Source organism: Orbicella faveolata, unplaced genomic scaffold (genome assembly GCF_042242905.1).
Source record: "Orbicella faveolata isolate gen_17 unplaced genomic scaffold, um_ofav_v1 contig_4, whole genome shotgun sequence".
Classification (NCBI taxonomy): domain Eukaryota; kingdom Metazoa; phylum Cnidaria; class Anthozoa; order Scleractinia; family Merulinidae; genus Orbicella; species Orbicella faveolata.
The window spans coordinates 940,725-966,789 of record NW_028301569.1 but is presented as its reverse complement, the minus strand read 5'-3'; the positions used below and the strand labels follow the sequence as shown (position 1 = coordinate 966,789).

Below are 26,065 nucleotides of genomic sequence, written 5' to 3'. Positions count from 1 at the left end.
TTATGGAAGAATGATTCAATTTTATTCAAATGAAAGACGAAGCCGAGTCAAAATCGTCCCTGGAAAGACTACAAAATTCTGGTATGCGCCAAAAAGAACCCAGAGTGAACATATGAACGACTTATTCTCTACCTAAAGCACACGTACAATGATTTCAAGGCCTTCGCTATATCAGCAAATGTAATGAACACCTCTTTTCCTCCAATCTAGAAACTTAAGTTTTCAAGGGGGCTACTGATAATTACAATGTAGCATTTTACTTTTCCTTTTTTCGTGATACAGTGCATCACTGAAGCCTACAGAAACAGTTGCCACAGCAATTATACAAAGCCTTCTGGTAGTACAATAGAAATGTTCATGTTCTAGATATTGCTTGGCTATAAGATAGGTTGGATATATTCATTTAAGAACTTCTGCATAACGGGGTCCGTTAGGGTTTTCAAAAGTGCCCTTTCTAAGGAAGAACTGCGGGCATAAAACAAAACTGCTTTCCGTTACTTTTCCTATTGCTGAGCTCACATGGCTAAGTTTATGTTCAGAAGTAACTGCAAAGACAGATACCATTTTGTCAGTATACTTGATAAAGGAAAAACATTCGCCAAGTCACCTCAAACACAGAATTAGTACACAACGCTTCAATACAAATTCTTTAAAGAACAAAAAAAAACCGAAATTACTTCAAAATATTCTTTGCAAAATGTTCTTTCAAATGATACATCCGCTCCACAATCAATGTACCAATGCTTACAAATATGCTTTATCCAGTATTTTTTTTTTTTTTAATTCTAATGTCATCTTATTTCTGTATAGGTAAAGTAAAAATAATATGGCTATTGCCGACCCCAGTGGGTAGGCCCTCTGATGCCTTGAGAACTAACAAAAATATACCAAGCTTCAGTACATTACAAGTTTGTGCAACATATAAATTACATTTCCTTTTCAATTGTCTAGTTGTGTGCGAATATGAAGCACTCTTGATTTACTGCCTAGTTTTGCATGCCGATCGGCTTAAGGCTTACAAGCCATGTTTTATTTGCCCGTTTCTTTCCGAGTTAGCCCAGTGGGTCGTATTATTTCTTTACCGTACGGTAAAAGCATGCAAAACCATGGTGGCATGGGCTTGTAATCAATTTCTCTCTTAATATAAAATTCAAGAGCACTTCTTGCTTTTTTTCATCTTAATTCAACACGAACAAAATAATCTGAAATACCCAAATACTACCGATGGGGCATTTGCTGATGTGGCACAGTTTGCACCACATAAGGCTGACCTGCCACATTTGCAGCAGGAACAAACGGCTGTGACATTCTCACAACATACTGTCCACTAGAGTTTGACCCAGAATTAACTGTTACTGGCCAGGCAGTGCCCTCCGTCCCCGCCGGCCATGGCGGCTGGGGCTCTGCAACAGGATGCCACTGAGGATCTTCCATGCTTGGAGCCCATTGTACGTTATCAGGGCCACTGGGCCATGGTCCATTGACGACTGCACCGCTATAACTAGTCGCAGGCACCTGGACACCCTGGGGCCCCTGTAAATTAGAATAACTGGTATTTCTTGGTCCAGAAAAAGAGCCTAGAGGTTGCTGGGAGACCGTTGTTTGAGACGCCACCTGGGACCCACTTCTTGTGGGCCCAGGGGTTGTAACAGTTTGTCCTGGAGGCACTTCAGTAGGTACCACACGTTCCCGTTGAAGCTGGTTCACCTTAATCTGATTAAGACTTAACTTTGGCTCCATTTTTCCAGCCGACACTTGTCCTGGTACTGCAGATGACGGGGGCTTCTTCTTCGTCTTGCTTTCAAATTGAGCTAACTGTTCGATTTCTTTATCGATTCCAGAGAAAGACTTTTTAGAAACGCTCAAGTTGGTTGACAACGTTTCAGGGCTGTATCCATTGATCTTAGAATGGTCTGTGGGCTCTACTACCGGCTCTTCAATGCTGCTCTTGTGTCGTTGTACCATACCCTGCTGTTGTTCCTTCAACTTTTCTTTCTTCATCTGAGCCTGAAACGCATCTTTTAATTGTTGTTGCTGTTGTTGTGACCGTTGGTTGTGTTGACGCAGTTTCCTGTTTTCAACTTTCTTCTTGAATGTTGACAATTCCTTTTCGTGCTTTTTCTCCAGCTCATCTTTTTCTTTACGTTGTCTGTCAAAAGAAAAAAAAGACAATTGAGTCAGGAGGTAAAATACTAAGATCAAGTGTGCTCCCCACTTGTCGAAATAAATTGGTTAAGATGACTTTTGAATACTGCTAAGAGTTTTAAGTTAGATCGCGGGCATACATTGTAGATGTCAAATGTGTAAACTTGGCGGGTCGGCATCTTTAGCATTCTGCCGTATTAATGACCCCATTATATTTAGTCTTTTTAAACAGATACTTCCGTACCTTGCACGGAGTTTCTTCAATTCATCCTCTTCTTCAGAAGATAAATCCAATGAGATCTGCAGTATCTGTTCGAAGCCTGTTTGGGACTGCTGCAAGGATTTTGTTTTCTGAACTAGTTTCTTCTGTTGAGAATTGAAACAGAAAATATTAACTTCTGTCAGGTATAAAACACGCCTCATATTTCACAAGTGCAAACCCTTTCTTATCTTTCTTTTTTTTTTTTTAAATAATATATAAATGTATCTTTTTTCCGAAGCCCCCCAGAAAAAGTTGCATCTCTGGCTTCAGGAAGCGTAGTGCTGAACTCCAGTTCAGGATGTCGGATTGCAGGAATAGAAAGTTCACAAAATATGCAGCTCGCCGGGGGATTAAGGCAGCCATGCTGTTAGCGATAGCACGGAGGGGTTAGGTACAACAAAAACAGCATTCATACCTGATCTCCTTCCTGCTTTCCAAGTGACTGTCTACTAATATCATTGAGCAAATCATTTGGCCCACTGTTCTTTCTTACTTGATCTTTATTAGACCCTGTAACTAGATTATTTGAACTTTGTCCCTCGGGGAGAATGGTCTGAGGTGAGCTGGAAAACGCATGTACATACTGCAAACCTGGCTGAGAGCCAACGGAGTTTAGGCTTTCCATTGACGAGCTGGGTGTCAATGATGAATTCGATCCCATACCAGCAGCAGTTGTTACATCATGAAGGGTTATTTCCACAGGTTGTAACGGATGTTTAGCTTGGTCTGAACTCTCGGAAGACGGTGTGTCAGGCCTGTCAGAAGACGCAGATACAATGAATCTTCCCTGAACAAATTCATTCACAAAGGATGATACTCCTTCCTTCTCAGCGGGAGCACTCACTGGCAGCTCATCGTCTGATGATAAAACAGATTCAACTTTAGGCTTGCCTGGATTAAGTTCCTCTCCTGATATCTGAGATTCAAATTTTACAGTGTTCCGCGGTAAAGCTTGATCCTCCGAACTGGAATTGTCAACAGGACGAAAAGCATATGTTGGAGTTGGTGGTCTATAAGTGCTCGATGTACGTATGATTTGTAGGCAATTAACATCCGCTTTTGAAGTTTTTTCCCATTGTTCACCTTCGTGCAAAGCAGATGACGATTGCCCAATGTCTGATTTGTCGGCATGACAATTTTGTTTCGAACTGCTAGTATCACCAGCCACCTGCTGCGTGAGACATAATTGTTCTTCTCTTTCCAAATGAGCATGCAATACCGCCGCGTCATCAGATAGTTCCTGCTGAGATTCTGATTCAGGTTTTCTTGGAATGTGTTCACATTCAGAGTTTTGGTCTGTATTGCTACTTGTGTTCACGAATGACGGTGGTTCAGGTTCATTGTTCTCTAATTTGCTTTCTGATGATGGCACAACGTTTAAAACAGGATCGTCAACTTTCCTAACAGTAAAGCGTTTTTTAGTGGCTCCTGGAGGAGGTATTACAGACTGCAACATGCTAACAGGCGAGTGTGCTGTCTCAATTCTGTCACTCTGAGTGGCTGAATTAGCAGCAGTTTGTGAACTTGTTTCTTCAGATACTGGTTTTGGCGTCAGTGGTAGTGGCTCCATTAAACCCATCTCTTGGACAAGATCCTGACCAGTTTTTAGTTCGGCCTCAACACTCGCAGAATCTTTACCCATATTTGTGTTCCCTTCTGCAGTAGAAACGGGCTTGTTTTCTTGAGGTTGCTGAACTTGCTGGTGAGGCACAGGATTCAACACAACTGGCTGTTTGGCTTTTTCTTCTGCCTTTGCTGGCAATGATGCCTGTTGTGCCAGAGATACTACATCAGGAGGCTGCTCAGGAGATTCGACCTTTTGTTCAGATACCGTCAAGGTTGACTGCTTTTCATCCGGCTGTGATATTTCGGAAACAGGGAGTTCATTTTCGGGTTGAGGTGAGGCTACCTCCACTTTGCTGGAAGCTGCAGGACTATCCATAAAGAAAGGGATCTCTCTTGGATGAGGGCTCTCCAGTGACTAGAAAATCAAAAGAAAGTCCTGAGTATTTAGTTCAAACAGTAAACATTAAACGTTTTACACGTTGTTTTAAGCATTATCCGTAACACCTGCTCAGTAATTTGGGTATAGATAGAAGGTCATCAATGATAACAATCTATGGCAAAGTGTACTCGTCACTGCAGGCTAGAATCGTTCTCTTTTATCAGATGCTATCCCGGGTATGTTGACTATGTTCACTAAAAAAGCAGACATGGGAAAAGTGTATACCGCTATTTAAGATCATTCACTGAGTACAATTTGCGAATTGATCATTAAAAGGACTCTGAGTCAGTGCTGATTTTCAAAGTGACCTCTGGAACCGTGCCACTTGAAAGAAAACGGACCAATACCAACATTGGTTGATTTGATGTCCCTTTTCTTACACGAAAAATACACGATCATTCATGTCGTTATATTTTTCTCCGCAGTTCAAATCTATGATCTTTCGCATATTCACTTGCATTCTTAACCATTTACGGGTAAATTATGAATTCGCAAAGTAACCAGCTCCCAGTCCGCTTCATAGTTCAGTTACTGCACTCGTATCGCACAAGTCATGGGTTTAAATCCCCTTGTGTTGACATGAAGAACTAGTGTTTAACAATCGATCAGGACAAAATTCATTAGTATCTTTTGGACCTCATTGAAGGCCACATCTGTTCTCCTGGGGTATGGACTGTCCTATAGGCAAACTAGTGAGACAATCTCAGATAGTGCAGGGTGCAATTTACAGCACCGATACAATAGTCACACAGGTCCTCGCCCCCTGCAGTTCCCTTAATAGTCAGCTGGGCCTTTACCCCTTACAGAATATGAAGGGACAGAAGTTGACAAGACATAATCTTAGCAGTTTGAAGCGTTTTATGTGTGTATTTTCATTCAAGGCCCAAAAATAGCTTACAACTGCCATTGCCAAAAACAAGGTAAAACAAAACTCTATGGAAATCAAGTAAATATTGAAGGAAACATAGGGTGTTAAATGTTTAGGACTGGAGACACCTCTAAAGGTATATACAGTGGAATCACAATTTCGCAAACTCTCACGTTTTCGAAACACACCATAACTTGAACCAAAAGTTGTTATCTCTTCTCAGTCAAACACTGCAAGTTTACCTCCGATTTCTCGAACTCTTCGATTTTGCGAACAAATTTTCGTTTCCCTTAGAGGTTCGAAAAAATTGGTATTCCACTGAACTTTAGCCTATGACAATCAAGCCAATAAAAAACCCGTACACATTACCTGTTGTGATGAGGCCCCTACACTAAGGCTTTCTGATGAGATCTGGGTTTCCAGCACTGCTCTTTCACCTGTGCTCTCCGCTCCAGGATGGCTTTTGGCCTTAAGTACTCTTTCCTTGGCTTCAGCTATTATTCGACGAAGCTGATCTTCAAACAGCGGTTTGTTACACTCTTGCAAATGGCCTGCTTCCATCTATTAGTAAGTAAAAAAAATGTAAGTAAACAAGAAGCTCAATCACTGCTGGGCAAATAAAAATTAACTTGCAATGCGCATGAACACATGCACATTCATAATTTTTTTTAGTCATACAAGCAACAAGTTAGTAATCGTATGATAGCTCCAGCAATTAAGGATTTACAGTACTCGAGATACTTGAAAAATCTTTCAGATTGCACTCACCTAAAAGGCTCGTGCATTTTTGGGAGAATATTTTCAAATAATTGCTAGTAGTAGTGCTAGTAGGGTAAATCCTCTAGTTAGACATGATTAACTATACAAAACAAGAAAAGCATTTGATGAAAGGCTAAAGATTAATGACTGTCTGGCAACAAACACGGCTTTGCCATCAGATGTATTTGGAGAGCTGTCATTCCAATATTGGAAATGCTTCTGGCTGGATGATTCACAAAATGTCTTGCAGCTTCTTGTCATTGAAATGCATATCTTACAATATTTGGGTAGAAAATTAAAACGATCTCTGGCTGAAAGGATTAAAAATTACAAGCTTTCAACTGCCTGAACTACAGTCTTCGACAATGTCATTCACATTTTACCTGTCGTTTATGTGTATATATGTGACACCAATATTGTAGTATCACTTGATAATAATAATAATAAACAGTGGTAGTCAGTGCCAGACAGTCGTTAATCTTTAGCCTTTAATGATAAACAGTGGTAGTGTTCATCCGTCAAAGTATAGCTGTTGGAAAAGTGCTGGAAACTGTAGCATGACCAATAATATAATCCCATAATCCTATAGTAAATCCTTCAGTCATATTCAATTCACTCTTTGTGAATCTTAATCAAGTGACTTACCATGTTTGCAGAAACTTCATCTGGCTCATCATCATCAATGCCAAATTTAAACGTTATCCTGTTATTCTTGTAGGTGTCAAAACTACACTCAACCACTGGTCCCTCTGGAGAACCCTCGATCCTTTTCAACTGAATTCTGGGTAGTCGCTCCTTCTTTCCTGTTTTAACAGCTCCTTTGCCGTCCTTTTTCTCTGAGGATGCTGTTGGGGCAGGTACCAAGGTGACATTAGTTGTAGAGCTCTGGCTTCCACAAGTGGGGGATCCAGCAGATCCCAAGGATGTAACCTCGTTTATTGACGGTACTACAGAAGAGACTGATGACAAGGATGAAGCATTCGAGACATAACCCGAGGATACAGAGGCAGTTTCAGTGATAGCAGTGCTGAATGTTGTTTCAGTAGGGGTAGTGAGAGCTGATGAAGGCAAAGGTTCTACCTCCTAAAAAGGGTGCAAATTTAAATCACACATGTAAGTGGTGTAAAGTTCAGAAAAGTAACTACCAACATTACTTTTGATTTGGCAGCCTTTTCCTGTCGTTACTTGCAGGGAGATGTCGTTACTTACGGAAGGAAAAAAGTTACCATAAACAGGCTTATCCATCAGAACTGTTTTGAGAAAAATGGCACGTACAATGCAAGGTAAACAATTTAAAACTTGTTGACAAGAATATTCATATTACATCAATACCGGGCGATGTATCATTTCAGATTGGGCCTCATGAAATTTCATTACTTCTGAGAGTCAGAAAATTTTGGTCATAAAGTTATGCTCTGCTCACTTTACAATGTTTACAGAATCAGTGAATCCTTTTCAGCTGTTCACACGATCGGCAACTGACTAGGTACTGGGATCTAGCCAAAAATTCCGGTTTGTAGTATTTTCTTCAGAGAGATCAATTAAAGAAAATTTCAGCAGCATTTCAGGACTAAATTTAGATGGTCTTAACATTCCATGAGCACTTCTGCTCACTGATTTTGTCATTGGTCAGTCATCTCAAAATATGCCATTCCAGAAATTCATCAGCAAATATTCTCCATTGAGTACTATTTTGTTCACAAAATAAGGTCTACTTAATAAACATATGCTCTCACTTGAATCAAATACTTTCATGTATTGCTAAAGTAAAACAAGCAAAGACACTTCTGAGTACATACCTGTGGAGATACTGTAATGTTTGTACTAGGCTCTGTTCCAGGTAGCATGTCTTGATGCTTTTCCTCTACTACACTGTCTACTTTCTGTTAAGGAACAAGAAGCAGTTTATGTTACAATTTTGCTAACATAGTATTGAACTATTGCCTGTCAATGAGTGAAAGGGTTTGTAAAATAAGCACAAAGTTATTAGTTACTACTAAAAGTAATCAATTTTATTGTGTAAATAGTGTCCCCAATTAGTTTTGTTAATAAAGTCATTCATTCATTCATTCATTCATTAACATAAATGCCTTTGTCAAAAGAAGAGCAGCCCCTTTGATTAGGGTTTGGCCTTTGACAATGTTATTTATTTTCAGCAACACAATCAGCCAGGCACCCAGGAAAGGTCTAATATATAGATTTAGCCAAGCCTAAAAGCAGAGCTCCTGATTACAATAAGTTAACCTGGCTTGAACCTGCGATCCAATCAAAAACCTGTACCTGAGCATTGGTCAACTTAAAAAAAAACATGTAACCCCGATGAGCTCTAACCATGAACCTGCAATATTATCATGAGATAATGGTCAGTGGATATCTTGTTTTGACAGCTGTCAACTGAACATAACATGGATGCCCAATATCAAAAATGTATGCTGTAAACCCACCCCTTCTAATTTCTAAGGGAAAAGCCTTGGGAACTAGGTTGTTGCGAAGCGTCATTTCACATTGATTTACATGAAGGGTGCGAACGGATGTACAGACAGATGTACATACATATGTACGAACAGACAATCACGTGGCAACCAAACTTTTTTCATCAATGGGTTACCAAATCTTGCTAAGCAATGGAGCTCTGCTCATGCACCTGTGGCACGCAGGTAAAAGGTAAAGTCTGCATGCGAGCCAAGTGGCCCATCAGGCCGGAGCTTATCCCGGTTTCTGTAGCATGAAGCGACTAGGAGTATTTCTACTCCCCCCTGGCACGCAGGAGCTCCACTAAAATAGACTGAAAGCCTTTCAGAAATGCATTCAACTCAGGGTTTGCATTTTGCAACTTCTGAAAGCAAGTTAGTTTAAAACATATTTATCGGCAATCGACAGTTTGTTACTATATGTCACATCAACATGAGTCCTAGTTCCTTCCAAAGACTGATTAAGAAACAATCTGGGTATCAGATTAAAATCACTCAACACAGGAAACTCTTACCTGATCAATGCAGGAAACTCTTAATAATAATTTAGGTAATTCAGGAAATTCAAACAACCCAAACCTTTTCAGCAGTATCCTGGGGAGCTGGAACTGTACTCTCATCAATTGTGGCATGTGGACTGCCTCCATATTCTGCAATTCCCTCCAACCTTTGCATCAGAGGATCAATAATGCGCCTTCCACCACTGAAACTGTTCTGGATGTTTATTGCAATTGCAGTTGATGATTCAGGCTCTTCACTGTACTCCATCTCTTCCTGGTCATCTTTCTCCTTATCTAATTCAGCTGACTGCTGTTCTTTATCACTGTCCTCTCCTTCTGTTTTAGTGACCTGCTCATCAATATCCTGCTTCTCCTTTTCTTTTTTGTCCTCACCAGAGGCTTCACGTTTGGCATTACGCCGGTTCAGCATTACTTGAGCAATGCGGTCCCTGATTGACTTTGTAACTGCCTTTTGGTCCTCATCATAAATAAACCCTTGTCGAACCTGGCAAAGCACATCATTTTAATATACAAATATAAAAGTACATACCGCAAGTTCTGATTTACATATGAACCACAAATTTTGTACATTTACGTACTCAATGAACTAAATAAAAGCGAGAAAGCCACTCAAGACAGCCATCCAATAAAAATGACAGTTGAAACATTATTAACTGCCACCTCTCTACAATAGCCAGGATACCTACTAGTATTTAGTGTTTATGGAAATGTCAATGTTAAGCCCAAGCTGGGTACCCCAGGCATATGTGGGGCATTTGACTTTTAAGAAGAATTTGTGGTCAAAATCCCCTCTGTAGGGCCTGACTAGCCTGCAAGAAGGCTCTTTGCATGGCAACTGAAAGGAGAGAAAAGGGGAAGAGCCTACCTGCACCACTTTGAATTTTGAATTGGTGCATCCAAATTTTGGACACAAAATACTGATTAGCTGAGATTGATACATAGTAAATGGTTTGAACCCAGGAGTATCAGTAGTTGGTCTTGTGTGATCGTCCAGGTGAGGGTAGTTCTGAGCGGAAGTCATCTTCAGAGTCAAGTGAATAGTGTTTGTCAATCGATGGTGTTGTAAGTGTGGTCAGTTGAAAGTGATTGGTCAGTTTAGCCATGATGGTATTGGCTGTAAGACTCGTGTAAATTTCATCAGCAGTCATTGGTGGGTTCTGGTAAGTTTTGATCCGTCTATTGTTAGTCAAATTAAGTGGGTCTGTGAGTAGTCCATTTTTCAGTTTCATCTATGTTGTGAATAAGTCATCTGTTAAGAGGTGTTTGCTCTATGTTAACTTGTATTAGCTTTCCAGCATCAGTCGTTGAAAGTAGTTTGTACTGTAGGTTAAGCATTAGGCAGAGTCACAAAGGCAAAAATGGCGCTATTCACAAACACCTTAATGAACAGAACGACCACATCCAGTTTACCAAAGAAAACAAAGACAATGGAAAACTTCCTTTTCTAGACTGTTTGGTAAGCCATGACTACAACCAACTATGGTATGAATGAAAGCGTACAGGAAACAGATGCGTACCAACTGATCACAGTTTTGCCTTTGTGACTCTGCTCAAGATGTAGGTGCAAAACTACCTTCTTGTTCCATTTTGGTGAATTGCTCTAAATTAAGTGGTTCTCTTAAATCAACACCTTGACAACTAACTGAGTTTAATTAGGTAAGGTTCATATTTTCTGTTCAGCTTTGTTGACATATTACAAACAAGAAACAACAAGTAATGCTATGCACTTCAGTAAAAAAAGGTCATTTCAGTGCTACTCTGCACTGCTATATTGTCTTACTGAAAAACTATGTTATGTCATAACTGAAATACAAAAAAAACCATGACATCTCTGCACAAACAATACCAATAAGGTTATGTACTAATAATATCAATAAGTGGGGTGGGGGACTGGACAGGTTATGTACTCACCAGTATCCATTTATGTAAAGACTATGCACAAAGTGCGACAAAAATACCAACAACACATGAAATATTCATGCAAAGAGCCCTTAAAATATTCTCCCAAGTAATTCAAATTGTTTGGCACAAACTTGTTGTGCATTTCATTAATACAATAGCCATTGATCCCCAGGTTAACTGTTTTTGTAAATGCCAGAAGCCTATATTTATGTGTTAAAAACAAAAGCAGAACTTTTTGATATCTAACCCCAAAAAACTCATATCTTCACTTGTGATAAAATACATTACCTTTCCTTTACTTGCTAATGAGAATTTTAAGCTGGAGCTGATGGAAACATTTAGATTTATGCAAACCAGAGTATTCCATATACAAGGTCCGAAAGGAAAGTATCGCCAGACTGGAAAACTCCAAATGCAGAGGGTGAAAAAAGTAGTGCCAAGACGCATGAGTGCAACAAAATTTAATTCTAAAAGTGAAGGGTTCTCAAGTGAAATTAACAAGCCTAGTTCAGTGAACCAGAAGAAAACACTTCCAGTTTCCAAATTTAAAAGTGAACAGGATTTTCAACATATACCACCTTGGTAAATCGCTCAAAAGTACCCTTGACCATGAGTCAATTTGTCCCTGTGATGGGAGTCTTGCATGGACAAACAAAGTTGAGTGGAAGGGATGTTATCCAGTTCAGGAACGTGGAAACTTGACCCAAATCAGAAGGTCTAATAGGTTGAGTGTGATACAAGATAAACTTTGCAGCTGTCTAGGGTTTAATTGGCCTCCACTGGTGGACATATTACTAATATGGACAAGATCCTCTCTGTTCTTGACATTGCACCACCAGACTAAAGAACTGTTTCAAAAAACAAACAACAGATCTGAATTGTATGGAAAAAAGCCACAATGTCAACATGATCTAAGCAGGAAAAGAGGAAAAATAGCTTAGAGTGGCTGCAGGTGAAACAGATGAGGACATACCAGCAGTTAACATCATAGCTGATGGAGGTTGGTCAATGAGAAGCCATTGACATCACTACTCTGCCAAGTCTGGAGTGGCCGTGATAAAAGGAGAGCAGACTACAAAGTTGCAGGTGAACTAAAGAAATTTTGCAGTATTTGTGGAATTGCCGTAAATAGAAAAATGTTGCTGCAATTTCACAAAGGGTCATCTTCTGCCATGGAGAAAGATATTATAATTGTTACAGGCTTAAGGCATAGTAAAGCGATGTACAGCCAGCCTACGCTATACTGGGCTCATTTGGGATGGCAGAAGCAGTGTGCATAAATCCAGAGTCCAACATTCTCCACCGTTGGAATCCACCAAACTGCTGACAATATTTTCAAGCATGAACAAACATGTCTTTTAAAGTAATATCATATCCACAACAGCTCTCAAAATGTTTATTTCTGCCAGTATTCAACAGCAAAAGTGAAAGTTTCCCAATTTAAGAGCCATGCTTGCCCGCAGTTAATAAAAATGTTTGTGCGGTACATTCTATGTCTACTTTTTAACTCTTTTCTGGTATTAGGAAAATAACAATAATAATCCACTGCCCATGAAGGAAACAAAATACCATTAGCATTTCAGTAACAGGGTGCTGATAATTTCATGGAAATCCATCCATAAGAATTGTAAAGGACAGTTTGCTCTTCACTTTCCCTGTTCTTTCAAACATCTACAGATACTAATCTTAGAGATTTCAGAGCCTTAAAACTTTGCAAAGATAGTTACTGATACCTTTAGGCTTAATGCTTGAGCCTTCCATTACAATAGCTTCCTTAGAATGCCCTGAAGGTCATTACGTTATTTAATTATGCGTTCAAGCTTTCCGTCTGTTTTAACCCACTGAACAGATAAGCAATACTGTACGGTCAAAATTTTTGATAACTATTATCACAGCTCAGAACCAACATTGTGACAAAACACATCACTGAAAGTCCTAGCTGAACAAATATTCATATTCACATTCACGTACCTCTGTTTAACTGGAGTCAATGCAAAATTTCAAGTTTTGCACATTCAGAGCACATTCTACTCCACTTTCAAGTCCTTTTGGGATGAGTCTAACTATTAAGTCCCTCCTTCCTTTCAAAGCCTGTTGTTCAACTTCTGTTAATTCTCTGTTCCACTGTTAAGTTTTGTTAAAAATTAAATTCTAGTTTAGAAAGATGTCTGCTGTAGTTTTGCAATTTACACACTGAAAAAATAAGCCATTTTGGCTTTCTGATACCTCTAAAGTCAACTCACTTGGCAATCTTCAAGTGGCAAAAACAACCTTTGAATTGAAATAACTGTCAGTGATGACAAAATAATACTAAAGGAGAATACACATGTATACCAGTCAAACTGAAAATTGTTTTCTTTTTCCACTTTAGTGGAGAGCTGATTGAAAGAGGGTTAAATACCAAAAAATAAAATACAAAGTTCCACTTTTGCCTGGAATGCATGTCACAGTGAACACCTACCTGTTTCAGCTGTACAACAAAACTATGAATTATTACAATCTTTTGGGCTTCACAAGGTTTACTTACCAGTTCTAGCGTGACTTTCTCAGGCTGGTCAGTGCCCAAGTTAAAATCAAACTGGATTGCCTCATTCTCTTTATGTTTATCTTTGCGCTTCTTAGGGTCCTCAAGTTGAAGTAACAGCTTGACTGTATCAACAGGCCCTATGGTGTCACTGTCAACTCCTGGCTCTGCCTCAACTAGATTGACCTTCACTCCACAGTCTTCTTGAAAGAATGGGTGGTTCAATATAACTTTGATAGTGTATCTGAAAAATATTACTCAACTTACAACCATGTGCATTTACATGTCACCAACAGATATTATTTCAGTTAATGTTGCTGGACTGAAAGGTGTTATGGGTAGATGTACATGTACAGAGCTGCTGCATACACAGAAACCTTACAAGGTACAATGTATATTGACATGGCAGGCCTGACTTCGCATGTTTGTTTCTTCAAACACGTAGAAACAATATACTATTAGCCACACTGAATTTTAGGAGAATGTACCACACTTAAAGCTGTGTGACATTGATAGAACGGCTACAGAAAAAGGCATTGTGAGAAAGAAAACAAATGCTTCCCGTACAGTACAGCTCAGAGATATGCGAACCATCAAACATGTTTGAAACTCAGCAATGTGTTGGTGCATTTTCATCAGCATAAATAGAAACGCCTAAATTGTTATTCATTTTGTCACCTCCAATTTGTTTTCTTTTGTACACATTCTAAAACAAATCAAAGGACACTTCGAGCTGAATTGAATATGGATGTGATTGGAAAGTTTTGCTTCACTTGAAATGTGACTTGATTTCAATCTTCGCTCATATTCCTCTACATCAAGGAAAAAATAAGTACTTCAACAAATAAACAACTTGAATTTACATACTGTCAAAATTTGTACAACTCAACATACCAAGTTCACGTTTTTGTTAATTAATATGCTTTTGATCTTCACCTCTTTCCCGTCGACTATGTAGTGTGAAATTTTGAAACTTACTCAGCATTGAATTGATAACTGACAGTAGAACTATATCAGATCAAAATAAACACAGAGCAGAAAGATAGGCCACTAATTAGAATCTAGAAGCCAGCTGATTTCAAATGCTTTGGGCTTCCTTAGTCACAAGGCGAAGTATTGCAGAACATTTTAGTATTTTGTGACAAGCACATTGAAACATTTCTCCGTCTGCCAGTGTAACTAACCAAAATCATCTGTGAAAACTCAGACCGTTCAACTCCTTCAAGGAAAGTTATAACTGAAAACAGACACCGAAATTGAGAAGTATGCGACAGAATATTTGAGACGCTTCCTCTCAGAGTTTCTAGCAATATGAGCAGATTTATGTGCAGTTTTTGTCGCCACAATCACGAGAAACAGTAGATAATTGGTTAAACAAGATAGAGGGCTTAAATACCATTTCTGCATAACAAATAAACTATGAGTTACTGAAAAACATGAACTTGTTGCTGAGCATGTGACCAAAATCTGCCTCTGATCTTGAATTACTTTCATCAGTGAAACCTTCCAAGAGATTAGTTTTTCGTGACAGAAAACCTCTGTTTCATGTTTGTAACAGGGTTTAGATTTTTATGAAGAGCAGAGTATTATTTTTTTATGGCTTGATAGAAATGTTCCATTGTCATATGTGAAATCTGAAAGCTTGAAATCTGAAAAATGTGAAATCTGCTGAAAGTGTGTGATCATGTACTTTTGTTTTCATCAGCTATTTTCAGTGCTCAGAAACTGAAAGACACCACACAACAGCTAACAACTAAAAACAGCTAAAATGATGAATTTGTTTGTGATTTGTTACATGTTGGCCCTTAACATAGTCAGAATTGCGCCGCTAATTATGAATTTTAAATACTTCCATGAACTTCCCACGAAATTAATGAAAACAAAGTAACACACACATTTAGGCGACAATCGCTTCTCTTCACAGTCTTTTTGTTTAACCAGAGCAACTCTTATTTTGTTGCAGAGTTATGAGTACAACGATTTTTAAAGACTTAACGTTTACATCGGAATATTTCAAAACTCTTCGCAAACACAATGTTTAGCTGCGCTTATGAGCACGCACCCAATTCACAGCTAGAATTTCCTAGATAGAGTGGCTAACAGACAAAATGTAGCAATAAAGATCATCAACACGAGTTTCAAACTTCGGACATAAAGTGTCTGCCCATTCATGGGCCATGCTACTTGTCAACACAGGATCAAGTTCAGTTTACAGAGTTCAAATTTTCTTCACGAAAAACTGTTCCTTGGATAACACTTGTTTCTGAATTCAGGCGGAGAATAACCACTGATGGCATTCAATTGCAAAGGTGAACATCTCAAACCAAGCCACCTTTATGTAAGTCTTATGTAAGTCAGAACCCCACTTGACAATTATATGACCTTGGACATAAATGTAAGCCAGGATATAAACCTTGATAAATACCTCTCATCAATCTTGGCTTTTGTGCAGCCTTCAATGATCTGTCTAATTTCCTTTGAACCAACTTTATCCAAACACTCTGGCTTGATACCCTGTTTATCACAAATTATCATTTAACTTAAGTTAAGGAAGCGAAGTCTGCAGCTCAGGGTTAAGCTAATCTAGGTTCCAGCAGCATAAATCTAACAGGAGTATTTCCACAAGTTCTCTCTTCATGGAATGTAATATGGAAGTCCATAACAGGGTTAACCTCTACTGTGCTCAATGTTGTGACCAGTGGGGTCACCAAAAAGACTGGATTGGATTAAGTAAGTGGTGACTTTAAATTTCCATGCTTGGTAGTCAGCCAGGCCACTGTAAATACATTATAGGATGGATGCTGAAAACCCCGAAAATAGTATGTGGACATATGCACTTTTTGTTTTTCTTCTGTTTAATTAGCTTAATGAGTTAATGGCATGGAAACAAAACGTAGACTGATATACATCCTCGAAGTTGTTCCATTCATTAAGTTCACTAAGAACCGTGTCTTTCAAAAAGTTCATATATTTGGTGGCAAATCATACTCTTTTCATAAGTTCTTTTAAATAAGATGCTCCATAAGCAATGCATAAAATGTTTTACCCAAAGCAAAGGCTTCTAATTAGGGCAAATTTGGTTACTTTCATTCAGGAACTGGGAGAACCATTAACTTACACTGACAACTCTGCGATAGATCTGGGCAGGGTTTTGACACTCCATATAGGGATACTCCAGTGTAGTCATCTCCAGCATGCACATCCCAAAAGCATAGACATCAACAGACTCATCATAATGCTCTTCATACATTTCTGGAGCCATAAACTCAGGAGTACCTGATCAGATGTAAGATGGTAGTTTCAAACCAAAATGGCTGAACTAACCAGCTTAAAAATCTTTGACACAGAGCAATTTCAATTTCAGTTAAACTAAATATATAATGTGCACATATCAAGGCCAAAAGAAAATTTCTCAAAGATGGATTTTACCAACCAAGCTAAAAAGTGTGGTTCCCAGCCCATAGGTTTTAGATGTTATAGCAGACACCCTCAGTACCATCATTTGGTATTCGTAATAGCACTAGTGTTCAACAGCTAGGTTTGATGAAAGTGACTGATTTAATGACTGTGATGTGTCACATATAACTTATAAATGTTTAGGATGAACAATAAAAAATAAATTGTTCTCCCTGGTTGATGCATGATACTTAAGATGGATATTAAAATTCAAAAGCAAATAATAAATAGAAGACTGACAATGTAGAAAAATGTAAAAAAGTGTCATCTTATGAAAAATCACAAGTGTTTCAGGCTTAACCCTTCTTCAGTAAGAAATAAATTATACTTATAACTTATATTTATAACATAACATGTAACTTAGAGCAGTTTTAAATTGAGTGTCAAAGTAATCAGGCAATTACTTTGGTTTTGGTTTTGGTTTTACTATGGTTTGAGATAGGCTGAGTAGAGTACCGGTAGTCTAATTGGTGAGTAATTGGTTTGATTTTAGTTTTACAACACTCAATTGAAAACTGCTCTATACTGCTATAATCTTCCAAGGTTTCCAGTTACTGTAAATTTTATTTTGGCAGTGGTCATTCCTCATGGAAAGTAAATTATTTGTCTGTAACTACCCATATACTAACATGTAGGTGACCACTATAAAATTAGGATGGAGTTGCCAGATAATATTATCTGCAAAGGCTGTCTCTTACCTATTACACTCTTAGCAAAGGAGGATTTCTTTAGAGTTGCAAGCCCCAAATCTCCAATTTTTACCAGGCCAGTTGTGCCATTGATAAAAATATTGTCGCACTTGAGGTCGCGATGAATGATAGGAGGAGTCCTTGTATGAAGAAAGAGTAAGCCTTTGAGAATCTGCCGACACCAACTTTTTAGGATTTTCTCCTTCACTCCCTTAAAGCGCTTCAGATATCTGTTGATTTCCAGAAGCGAATAATTAAAAATTGGAAAACTATATATTTCAGAGACAAGAAGTGCACACATAAGTTATGAGTATCTCTACATAAATAATAACAAATGTGCATGTCCACTCAGATGCATATTTAAGTATTTCTAAATATAGATGTGGACGCTTTCTTGAGGACAATCAAAAAAGTATATAAACCTTTCACAGTAACTTAATATTTGTATCAAATAATTTTAGCATTACATTAAATGGTATACATCCCTGCCCTCATGATCCCTGCCTGTCCCAAATATTCATATCATGGAAGAATAAATTCATGACTGACCCACTGAAATTAAATTAACTGTAAGAAAGCAGAAAAGGAAAAAATGTGGGAGCTGCAACAACTGTTTCTCCAGTATCTTATGATTTGGCAAGGCAAAATAAAACTAGATTTTGTAACAGATGAGAAGAACAAACGGCTAATACAAATTTTCATCAATAAGTGTAATGATAGTAAGTTTTTTCTAGTCACTCTAACAACATTGAACTGCATCAATATACTTTGTGCAATATTCTATTCCCTGTATTTTTGAGGTACGAAGGTACCACCGAAATGCTGCGCCATAGACGATTAGTCTAGGGTAACTTGTGATGATTTGCCATGTGCAAATGCCTATAAAAAACGGCATTATTCTGATAAAATGAATATCAAAGATACCATTTAACTTATAGCAACTCCGAAGCCACAAATGCTTAAGCCTGCTGTGTTTTGGTAAGTACCACTGACACTAAAAGAAATACCCAATTCGGTGGAAGGGAAAAATAAAACAAGAATCACAACGATGACGCAAACTAGAGAAGAGCCGCAACACCATGAAATTACGGACTAAAGTGGGTTACAAGAACATATTCCTTGCAATGAACATATCAGACTTAAATTGCCAGTGAAAGAAGCATGTTGTGAATCCTATTTGTTAGATAACACAACGATTCTTCGCTGCTGGACTCAATAGCTCCATGAAGCTTGCCACCTAAGTTTTTTTTTTCTGGCACAAGAGAAAACAATAAAACTTAATCTAGAAAAACATATTTCAGAAAAATTCGCTGCAAAGGAAACTATTAAAAATTCACTAACGCAACTACTGATCGAAAGAACTGTAGATCCTTCCAAGAAACAGTGACAAACGCATAGAACAACCCCGGAAACAACAACGAAGAGCGCAAAGTCAGGAAATATTAAAGCGGTCCAAACTACATAGCTTTCACTTAAATAAGAGAATTTTAGAATTTTGAACTAACTTTGAGTCAGTACAAGTAAAACAACGTGCCTTTGTTTGTCTATTCATTCAAAATTTACAGACATGGCAAGACAGTTTCGTCACATCGTTAAATTTCCTGCCTCCTTCTCATGCAAATCTTAGATCCACAACTCATGTGAATTCGTGGCAAGAAAATGGCGACCGATCTTTTAGCCTAAACTTGCTACTTACGTCTTCAGTGTTCCTGAAGTCATCAGCTCCGTCACTAAAATAACCCTTTTCTTATCTTTGTTCGCAATTCTTGTTTCCCACGAGTCGTGGAATTTCACGATATTCGGGTGTTGTAATTGCTTCAGCATTTCGGCTTCTTCTTTGAACCTCGCTCGCTCGGCCTTTGAATATTTATCCTTAAAAAAGGAAAAATGTACAACATTAAGTTAGTAATGATCACTCTTAGCTTTTCCTTGAAAAGTTAACTACAGAGCAATAGTGAAATGAGCAAATTTCAAGAGCTGCTAACCTGAAGTTCGCACCATGCCACAGCTACCCCTGTTTCTGTATCCAAACCTTTGTAAACTGTTTTGAACGAACCTCTACCAACTTCAATGTCAAATTTTAGGAACCGACCGTCTGGACTAACTCCAACTGCTTTCTCATCTGCCTCTAGTCCTACAGTTTTCTCGCGGTTTTCTCCTTTGCTTGTAACTTTTTGAGGTCCATCGACCAAAGGTACATAAGGTTCAATAAATTTTGATTCATCCTCAGTTACATTACTAAGCTCAAATTGTACGTGTTTCTGTGGCTTTGTGGGTTCTTCTTTCGGAGATTCATCCGCTTGACTCTCCATAACGTTGAATTGAACGTTAGAAGAAATCAAGAACGAAACATTCAAAGCGGATAGGTAGTCCAATACATTGGCGCAACACAACAATAAACGGAGTACTTCAAGAATTCCATTGCTCCGCTCACTACAAGTCACATCCTGGAAAAGTTTCACTGTTTCCCGTCTCAACCACGTAAATGGCTGTCTTCTTATAGGTTGGTGTAATAACAAACGCTAGGTCAGGCCAACAAAGAGAATGAAAGTGCCGTCCATTGCTGTAAACAACACGGCCAAATCACATCCCCTGCCTTCCTACACAATCTTGCGCTCGATTTTCTCTAAGCTCCTAATCGATTAGGATGAGTCTCTGAACAAGAAAAGGAACTGGGGTCAGACTCTTCAAATTCTTTGCTTTCGAAAACCACCTTAAACACTATGAAAAGTCACTAGGAACCATGAAATGGCGGTTACTAAACCGAAGAGTACAGGTAAACACGGTAGCAAGAAAAGTGGACTCAACGGCCATTCAATGGCGCATGAACGTGTCTACTCTGGGGGAGGCCGTGAGGAGTTTCTTTTCGCAGGACACGATCAAACCGGTCAGCCATCGTTTGTTGCTATGACACGCAAATTTGCGCATGGCACTTCGCGTTTACTACAGGAAAAACCGGTTGTAAATATGGTCCCATGACTATTCCTTGGCGAGGGGCAACGTCAAATCCTTTGTGTTTTCTTAGCTTTGTTACGAAACTGTGAACAATATAACTAAGTATCTCTGTGAGTAGCTTTTTGTGCAGGCTTCATATTTGTTTGGGAAATGCGAAAGCCTTGTGCGGAAAATGCCTTTAATACAGTCTTTGTCTCCATTTAAAATTAGGTTAAATATTTCAGAAATTTCGAGACCAAACCAGAAGAACATAAGAAGAATAACCCTAAAAGTCCTAAAAGCAGTTTCACGATGAAAACTGTGTTTACCCTAAACCTGCCATATGTCACACATGTGACTTGTCAGCGGCCAACCGCAAGGTCGCGTTGGAATATGAAATGTAGCAAATATAGTTATTACGAGCCTCCCTTTCATTCTTATTGGCTACGCACGTGTTATTTGATGTTTTCTATTATTTCGTTTGACTCGGATACGTTTGGTTTAATTTCTCTATTTGCCACGGTCGTTTCTAAGGCTACTTTGTCACCGAAGTAAAATGTTGCATTGGCAGGTCCGAGAGGGTCGTCAGAGAATATGCAATAATCACACATTGTTACAGAAACGCGCCTATATTTTATAATTGTTCTTAAATATTCTGAATACAGCTATAGATTGGGAAACATTGTCTCCGTTCTAAATATCTGATCTCGGGAATAGTCGTGAACTGTAAGGGTCTTACGTTAATTTATACTTGAAGCAAAAATTTGTAATATTGCATCCAAAGTGTCCCCTGCGTAGACCACTTTAAGTTATTTCGTTAACAACTTTTTTCACGATATTTCAAAGTACATGTACACGTGCGAGCTATTGCGTGGAACCGGAAACTAGTACCTGGCGTAATTCATCGTACGTAATCGACTATTTAAATATAGCCAGTTGATGTACATTGCGTGACATTTCCGTATGCCTTCCCTGATCAGCTGTGACACTGTTCTGATCTCGTGATTCTTGCGTTTGGGTGAGTGGTGAATTGAATGAATAATGGTGAAATGATTGGACACTTTAAAATTGCCTTAAGAGTTTGATTGGATGATGTTTATCAATTTCTGCAAGATATTCGATACACATCCGATTTTCCAGGACCCTCTCAAATATTTTTGCAGGTATATCAAGGTCAATAACGAAATAAATGAGGTGCTCCGCTACCTAACCTGCATGCAATTCAGTTATCCGAAAGCTAAGCTGAAGAAAAAGCATCTGCGCTCCTGCGAAAAACGCTCGGACCAGTCTGACAACACTCCTAATTTTGTGTTCACTTTCCTGGTTTGCATGTATAAATTATAGTACATCGTGATTTGAGTTGAACTCGTCCATTCAGGTCCATTATCATTATAAATTACCCATGCACACTTATGGGCAAGCAAATTAATGCTCAATCCTATATTTGCGACAAAACATTTCGCCATTCTCCTATACAGGTGTGTATTGTGTCATACACGACAAGTATGGTGGCCGCCGGACAAATGTCATTCGCAAAAAAACGATAGTTATTTTCTTTTAAATCTCGGGTTTAAATAAAACTGTAATAAAACTAAAAACAAAACTAAGGCCACACTAATTCGTTTTTAAACTGGTATTTGTTTACGTTTCAACGAAAACGAAGCAAAATATTTTCGCTCACAATAGCGTTTTCGTTTTGTTTTAATCTGTCCACACTGATGCGTTTTCATTCGAAAAGGGATACTTATTGATTAGTTTTCGCCTATCGTCCACAGTAAAACGCCCCAAAACGCTGATGGAAGCAAGAGAACAAATGATATGACGCTTTTTTCGTCACCTTTTCCAAAAGCCAAAAGCCGTTTTTATCATCTGTCCACAATGAAAACTGAGCGTTTTCATGCAAAGCGATGCGTTTTCAAAAGATTCCACTTTCGAAACCGTTTTCAAAAGCTTCCCATTTCATCAGCATTCTTGGGTGTTTCATAATGGACGATAGGTGAAAACGCATCAAAACTTATGCGTTTTCGTTTCGAAAACGCATTAGCGTGGTCGGGGTTTAAGACCCCGTCCACTCTACGTCTGAGAAATTTGAAAACGCAGCTTTATTGCTACCCTACCCTCCACACTAATCCCTACCCTACCCTCCACACTAATCCCTCACCAAAACCGAACTTTATTGCTGCGGTTAAGCCTACCCTCCACACTAATCCCTCACCAAAACCGAACTTTTCGGAAACGCTCTTCAAACCGGAGCTGAGGAATTTTAAAACGTCGGCTTTGCGTTTTAGTTTGGAAGGAAAACAATTTGAAAACGGAGCTTTTCGTAAACGTTGACATCACGATAATCATTTGTTTTCCCTGCCTGAGTTTTCCTGAAGCGCAAATCCAAAATGACCGGTGATTGTTGCGTTTTCAAATTTCCAGTGAATTTCTCCAACGTTGTGTGGACGAAAATTATTTCATGCGTTTTCAGAGAGAATGCAGTGAGGACGGATGGGACTTCTCTTTAAACAAAAGTTTAGGGTTCTTATTTTAACTGAAATAAATAGAATAGAACATATTCTCTTCAACGAAAATCAACCTAAAAGAAAACTAAGTTGTTTTTTTCCGCTGTCACCAGGTACCGTTATGCTTTGCTTGAGGACACGTGCATAGGGGTACTGGTAACCAGTTAACCCCAGGGACCCCGTGTTAATTCTGTTGTTTGAAGTCAGTAGGTTACGGTTAACCTCGGGTTAAACAGTGGGTGAAATATAACCCACCACCCAAACTGAGGTAAGTCTTAAAATCGGGTTAAATGAAAGAAAATTTAAGCAAAATGACGAGGTTGCTATTCACTGTACAGGGAAGGCAACAAAGCAACTGTAAGACGTCGCTTTCCATCCTAATCAAGGAACTCATTTACAGAGAACTAAAAGTCCATCAAGCGAAGCCAATCAACAAAGAGTACTATGAGATTTTAACTGGGCTCTCGCAGTAACCCGCGGTTAAATAACCCACACACCTCACTGCACCGTGCCATCCCCGAGGGTAAAATTCCGTTGGCCAACTGAATTTTACCCTCGGCTTTACGACCCTGTTACGACCTGGAATTAAGGAGGTATGGTACCCTAAAATATGGCGATGTTCATGAAAAATTCAATTTCTTGGAAATACAAGACTTAAGACCCTTGAGGACTTGTCAAAAACATTTTGAAACGATCTTGCAGAATTTCCTTCCAGATGAGTGTGAAATTTAAGGAAAGTACACAGTGGTATAAGTTTTTTCACGTTGCAACGGCCATAGCAACGACTGTTTACTATAAGAACGTGACCAAACATATAGATTATTTTTAACTCATATGAACGAAACTATTTAGAAAAAACTGTTAAGATATGCAAAATTCGATTGGTATAATTATTTGTGAAAAGCTTTGCCTCAAATTGCCATCACAGGCTCATTCATTTCCCTTATGACAAGGAATATTTCCCACAACTGCGGTAACTTTTTACAAAATAGAACAACCATTGCACCCCCTCCCCCGAGATCCAATCTGCACCCCCCCCCCACTATTTGCGGCTCGTTAAACGCTTAATACTTCGTGTAAGAAACTTAAAGTGCATTTTTCTCAAAAGTTTACTTTTGTACCGACTGACTTCGCGCCAACATTTCTACTTTGCAAGGTTTTAAGTAGAATTTCTGAAACTTGGGCTCATCAAAGACCAATAGTGTCGTGATGATATAAACCAAAAAAATCGTAACATTTTAAGGTCTGTCACGTGACATGAGATGATTTGTCCACTGGGTGTGGTAAAAAATAAGGTTATTTCCAAATAAAGCTGTAGAAGGCACTGAAAATGAGTTAACTGTCAAAACTTAGATTCATATCACAGAACAAAACAGAAACTTACATGATATGTTTATTTGACAGTCAATTCTCGTTTTGTAAAAGAGTAGGAAGTGTTGGCGTCAATACTATAAAACACTACTTCAAAAGGCTGTGGCTGGTCTCCATAGCAACCATTTTGAGTAAAACTCTAGAAATTTAATTTCTCTTCTTGAGTGCAATAGCACACAGTTGATCTTTCTTCACCATATTTAAACAAACTTTTTGGTCCATATTGAGGGTACCATACCGCGTTAATGCGGAGAAGGCACAGTCCAGCGTGCAAGTTCCAGAGAAGATCTTAAACAAACTTTTACGAATGGACGATAGATAATTGATCACGTAGGCATCCTATATGAGAATGATGTTACACTCTAGTCCTTGTTTTAAGGACGCCACTATAATGATAATGATAATGATAATAATAACAGGAGGCATAATCGGGGACGGAGACCGTAAGCGCGCCCCATTCCTAGTATTGGGGCTGTCCCCATGATATGGGACAATTTTTCTATTTTTAGAACAAATTGCGCCATCCCGTGCGGCACACGCGCGTACATGCTGCGAGGATTTTTGCCGATGTAGCGCGGGAAAATGGCGTCCGAAATTCCCGAAATGTTTGATGCTTTTGGTCCACAACTCAATACTTTCACGTCTGTTGGAATTTTGCTTCAGTATTTTCGTCGTAAGCTGCTCTAATAATGATAATAATTAATAATAATAATAATAATTAATAATAATAATAATTAGTAATAATAGTAATGATAAACAACCTTATTTATTGAGGGTAGCACACAACAGTAACCACTGAAAAACCAGTGGCTTTAATGTAAATATTTACAATTAAAAAGATGACGTGTTGAGATTTAAAAATGTAGAAAGAGTCTCAAATATGTGACGATAATATAGAGAACTAAGATATGAGACACACTAAAATATTAAAAAGCAAAGCATTGGATCAAGTGTAACAATTAAAACAAGAAAATTAAAAATTTAGATGAAATGGTCCAATTCCTTATAACTGTCCATAAAATGTTTAAAAATGTTTTTTTTTTTTGAAGCTTGAAAGATTAGGTTGGTTTTTAATATGGGCAGGCATCATTTTCCAGAGGCGGCTAGTCGATGCTGTGAAAGACCTTCTACCCTCAGTCTCCCATTTGAACCGGGGGCAGACAAGGTTTAATTGACCATGCCTGCTCGTTCTTCTGTTCACGTCTACATTTCTAACAAGCATCTGGGAAAGATGAGATGGGCACTCCCTTAAAATCCGTTTACATACCAACATTGACTTATTTATTTTCACGTCATGGTAAAAGGGAACCCAGCCTAATTTTTTCACACTGTTCCCTTTTGTGTCAGCACCCAGTATCAGAAGGGCTGCGCGTTTCTGTAGCCTGAACACTTTCTGAATGTTTTCTACAGAGCAGGATGTCCACACGGTTGAGGCATACAGTAGTTTAACTGACAGGAAAGAAATTACGTCAAGTTGCTAACCTCATGAATGTGATGTTAAGCAGCCACCATGTCGTGACAGTATCTCAAAAATAGTGATAAATAAATAATAAATAAATAATAAATAGTAATCTGTTTTAACAACGCGTATGGAAGAACATCGTTTGTGGGTCAATATCGGCGCCTTGGTGCTCCACTTGAAGGATTTTTC

The 26,065-nt window shown here is 38.6% G+C and overlaps 1 protein-coding gene across 1 annotated transcript; it reads right to left on the bottom strand.

Moving 5' to 3' along the window:
* Positions 1-20,448, bottom strand: LOC110053668 (uncharacterized). Its single transcript, XM_020759928.2, has 13 exons — positions 19,588-20,448; positions 19,299-19,474; positions 17,612-17,832; positions 16,576-16,733; positions 15,883-15,971; positions 13,461-13,701; positions 9,090-9,515; positions 7,839-7,922; positions 6,685-7,122; positions 5,650-5,841; positions 2,823-4,388; positions 2,390-2,511; positions 1-2,149 (listed from the first exon to the last, which is right to left on the bottom strand). Exons 1-13 carry the CDS (start codon positions 19,912-19,914, stop codon positions 1,219-1,221), a joined length of 4,971 nt encoding a protein of 1,656 aa, XP_020615587.1. The 5' UTR covers positions 19,915-20,448; the 3' UTR covers positions 1-1,218.
* Between the last annotated feature and the right edge of the window lie 5,617 nt (positions 20,449-26,065).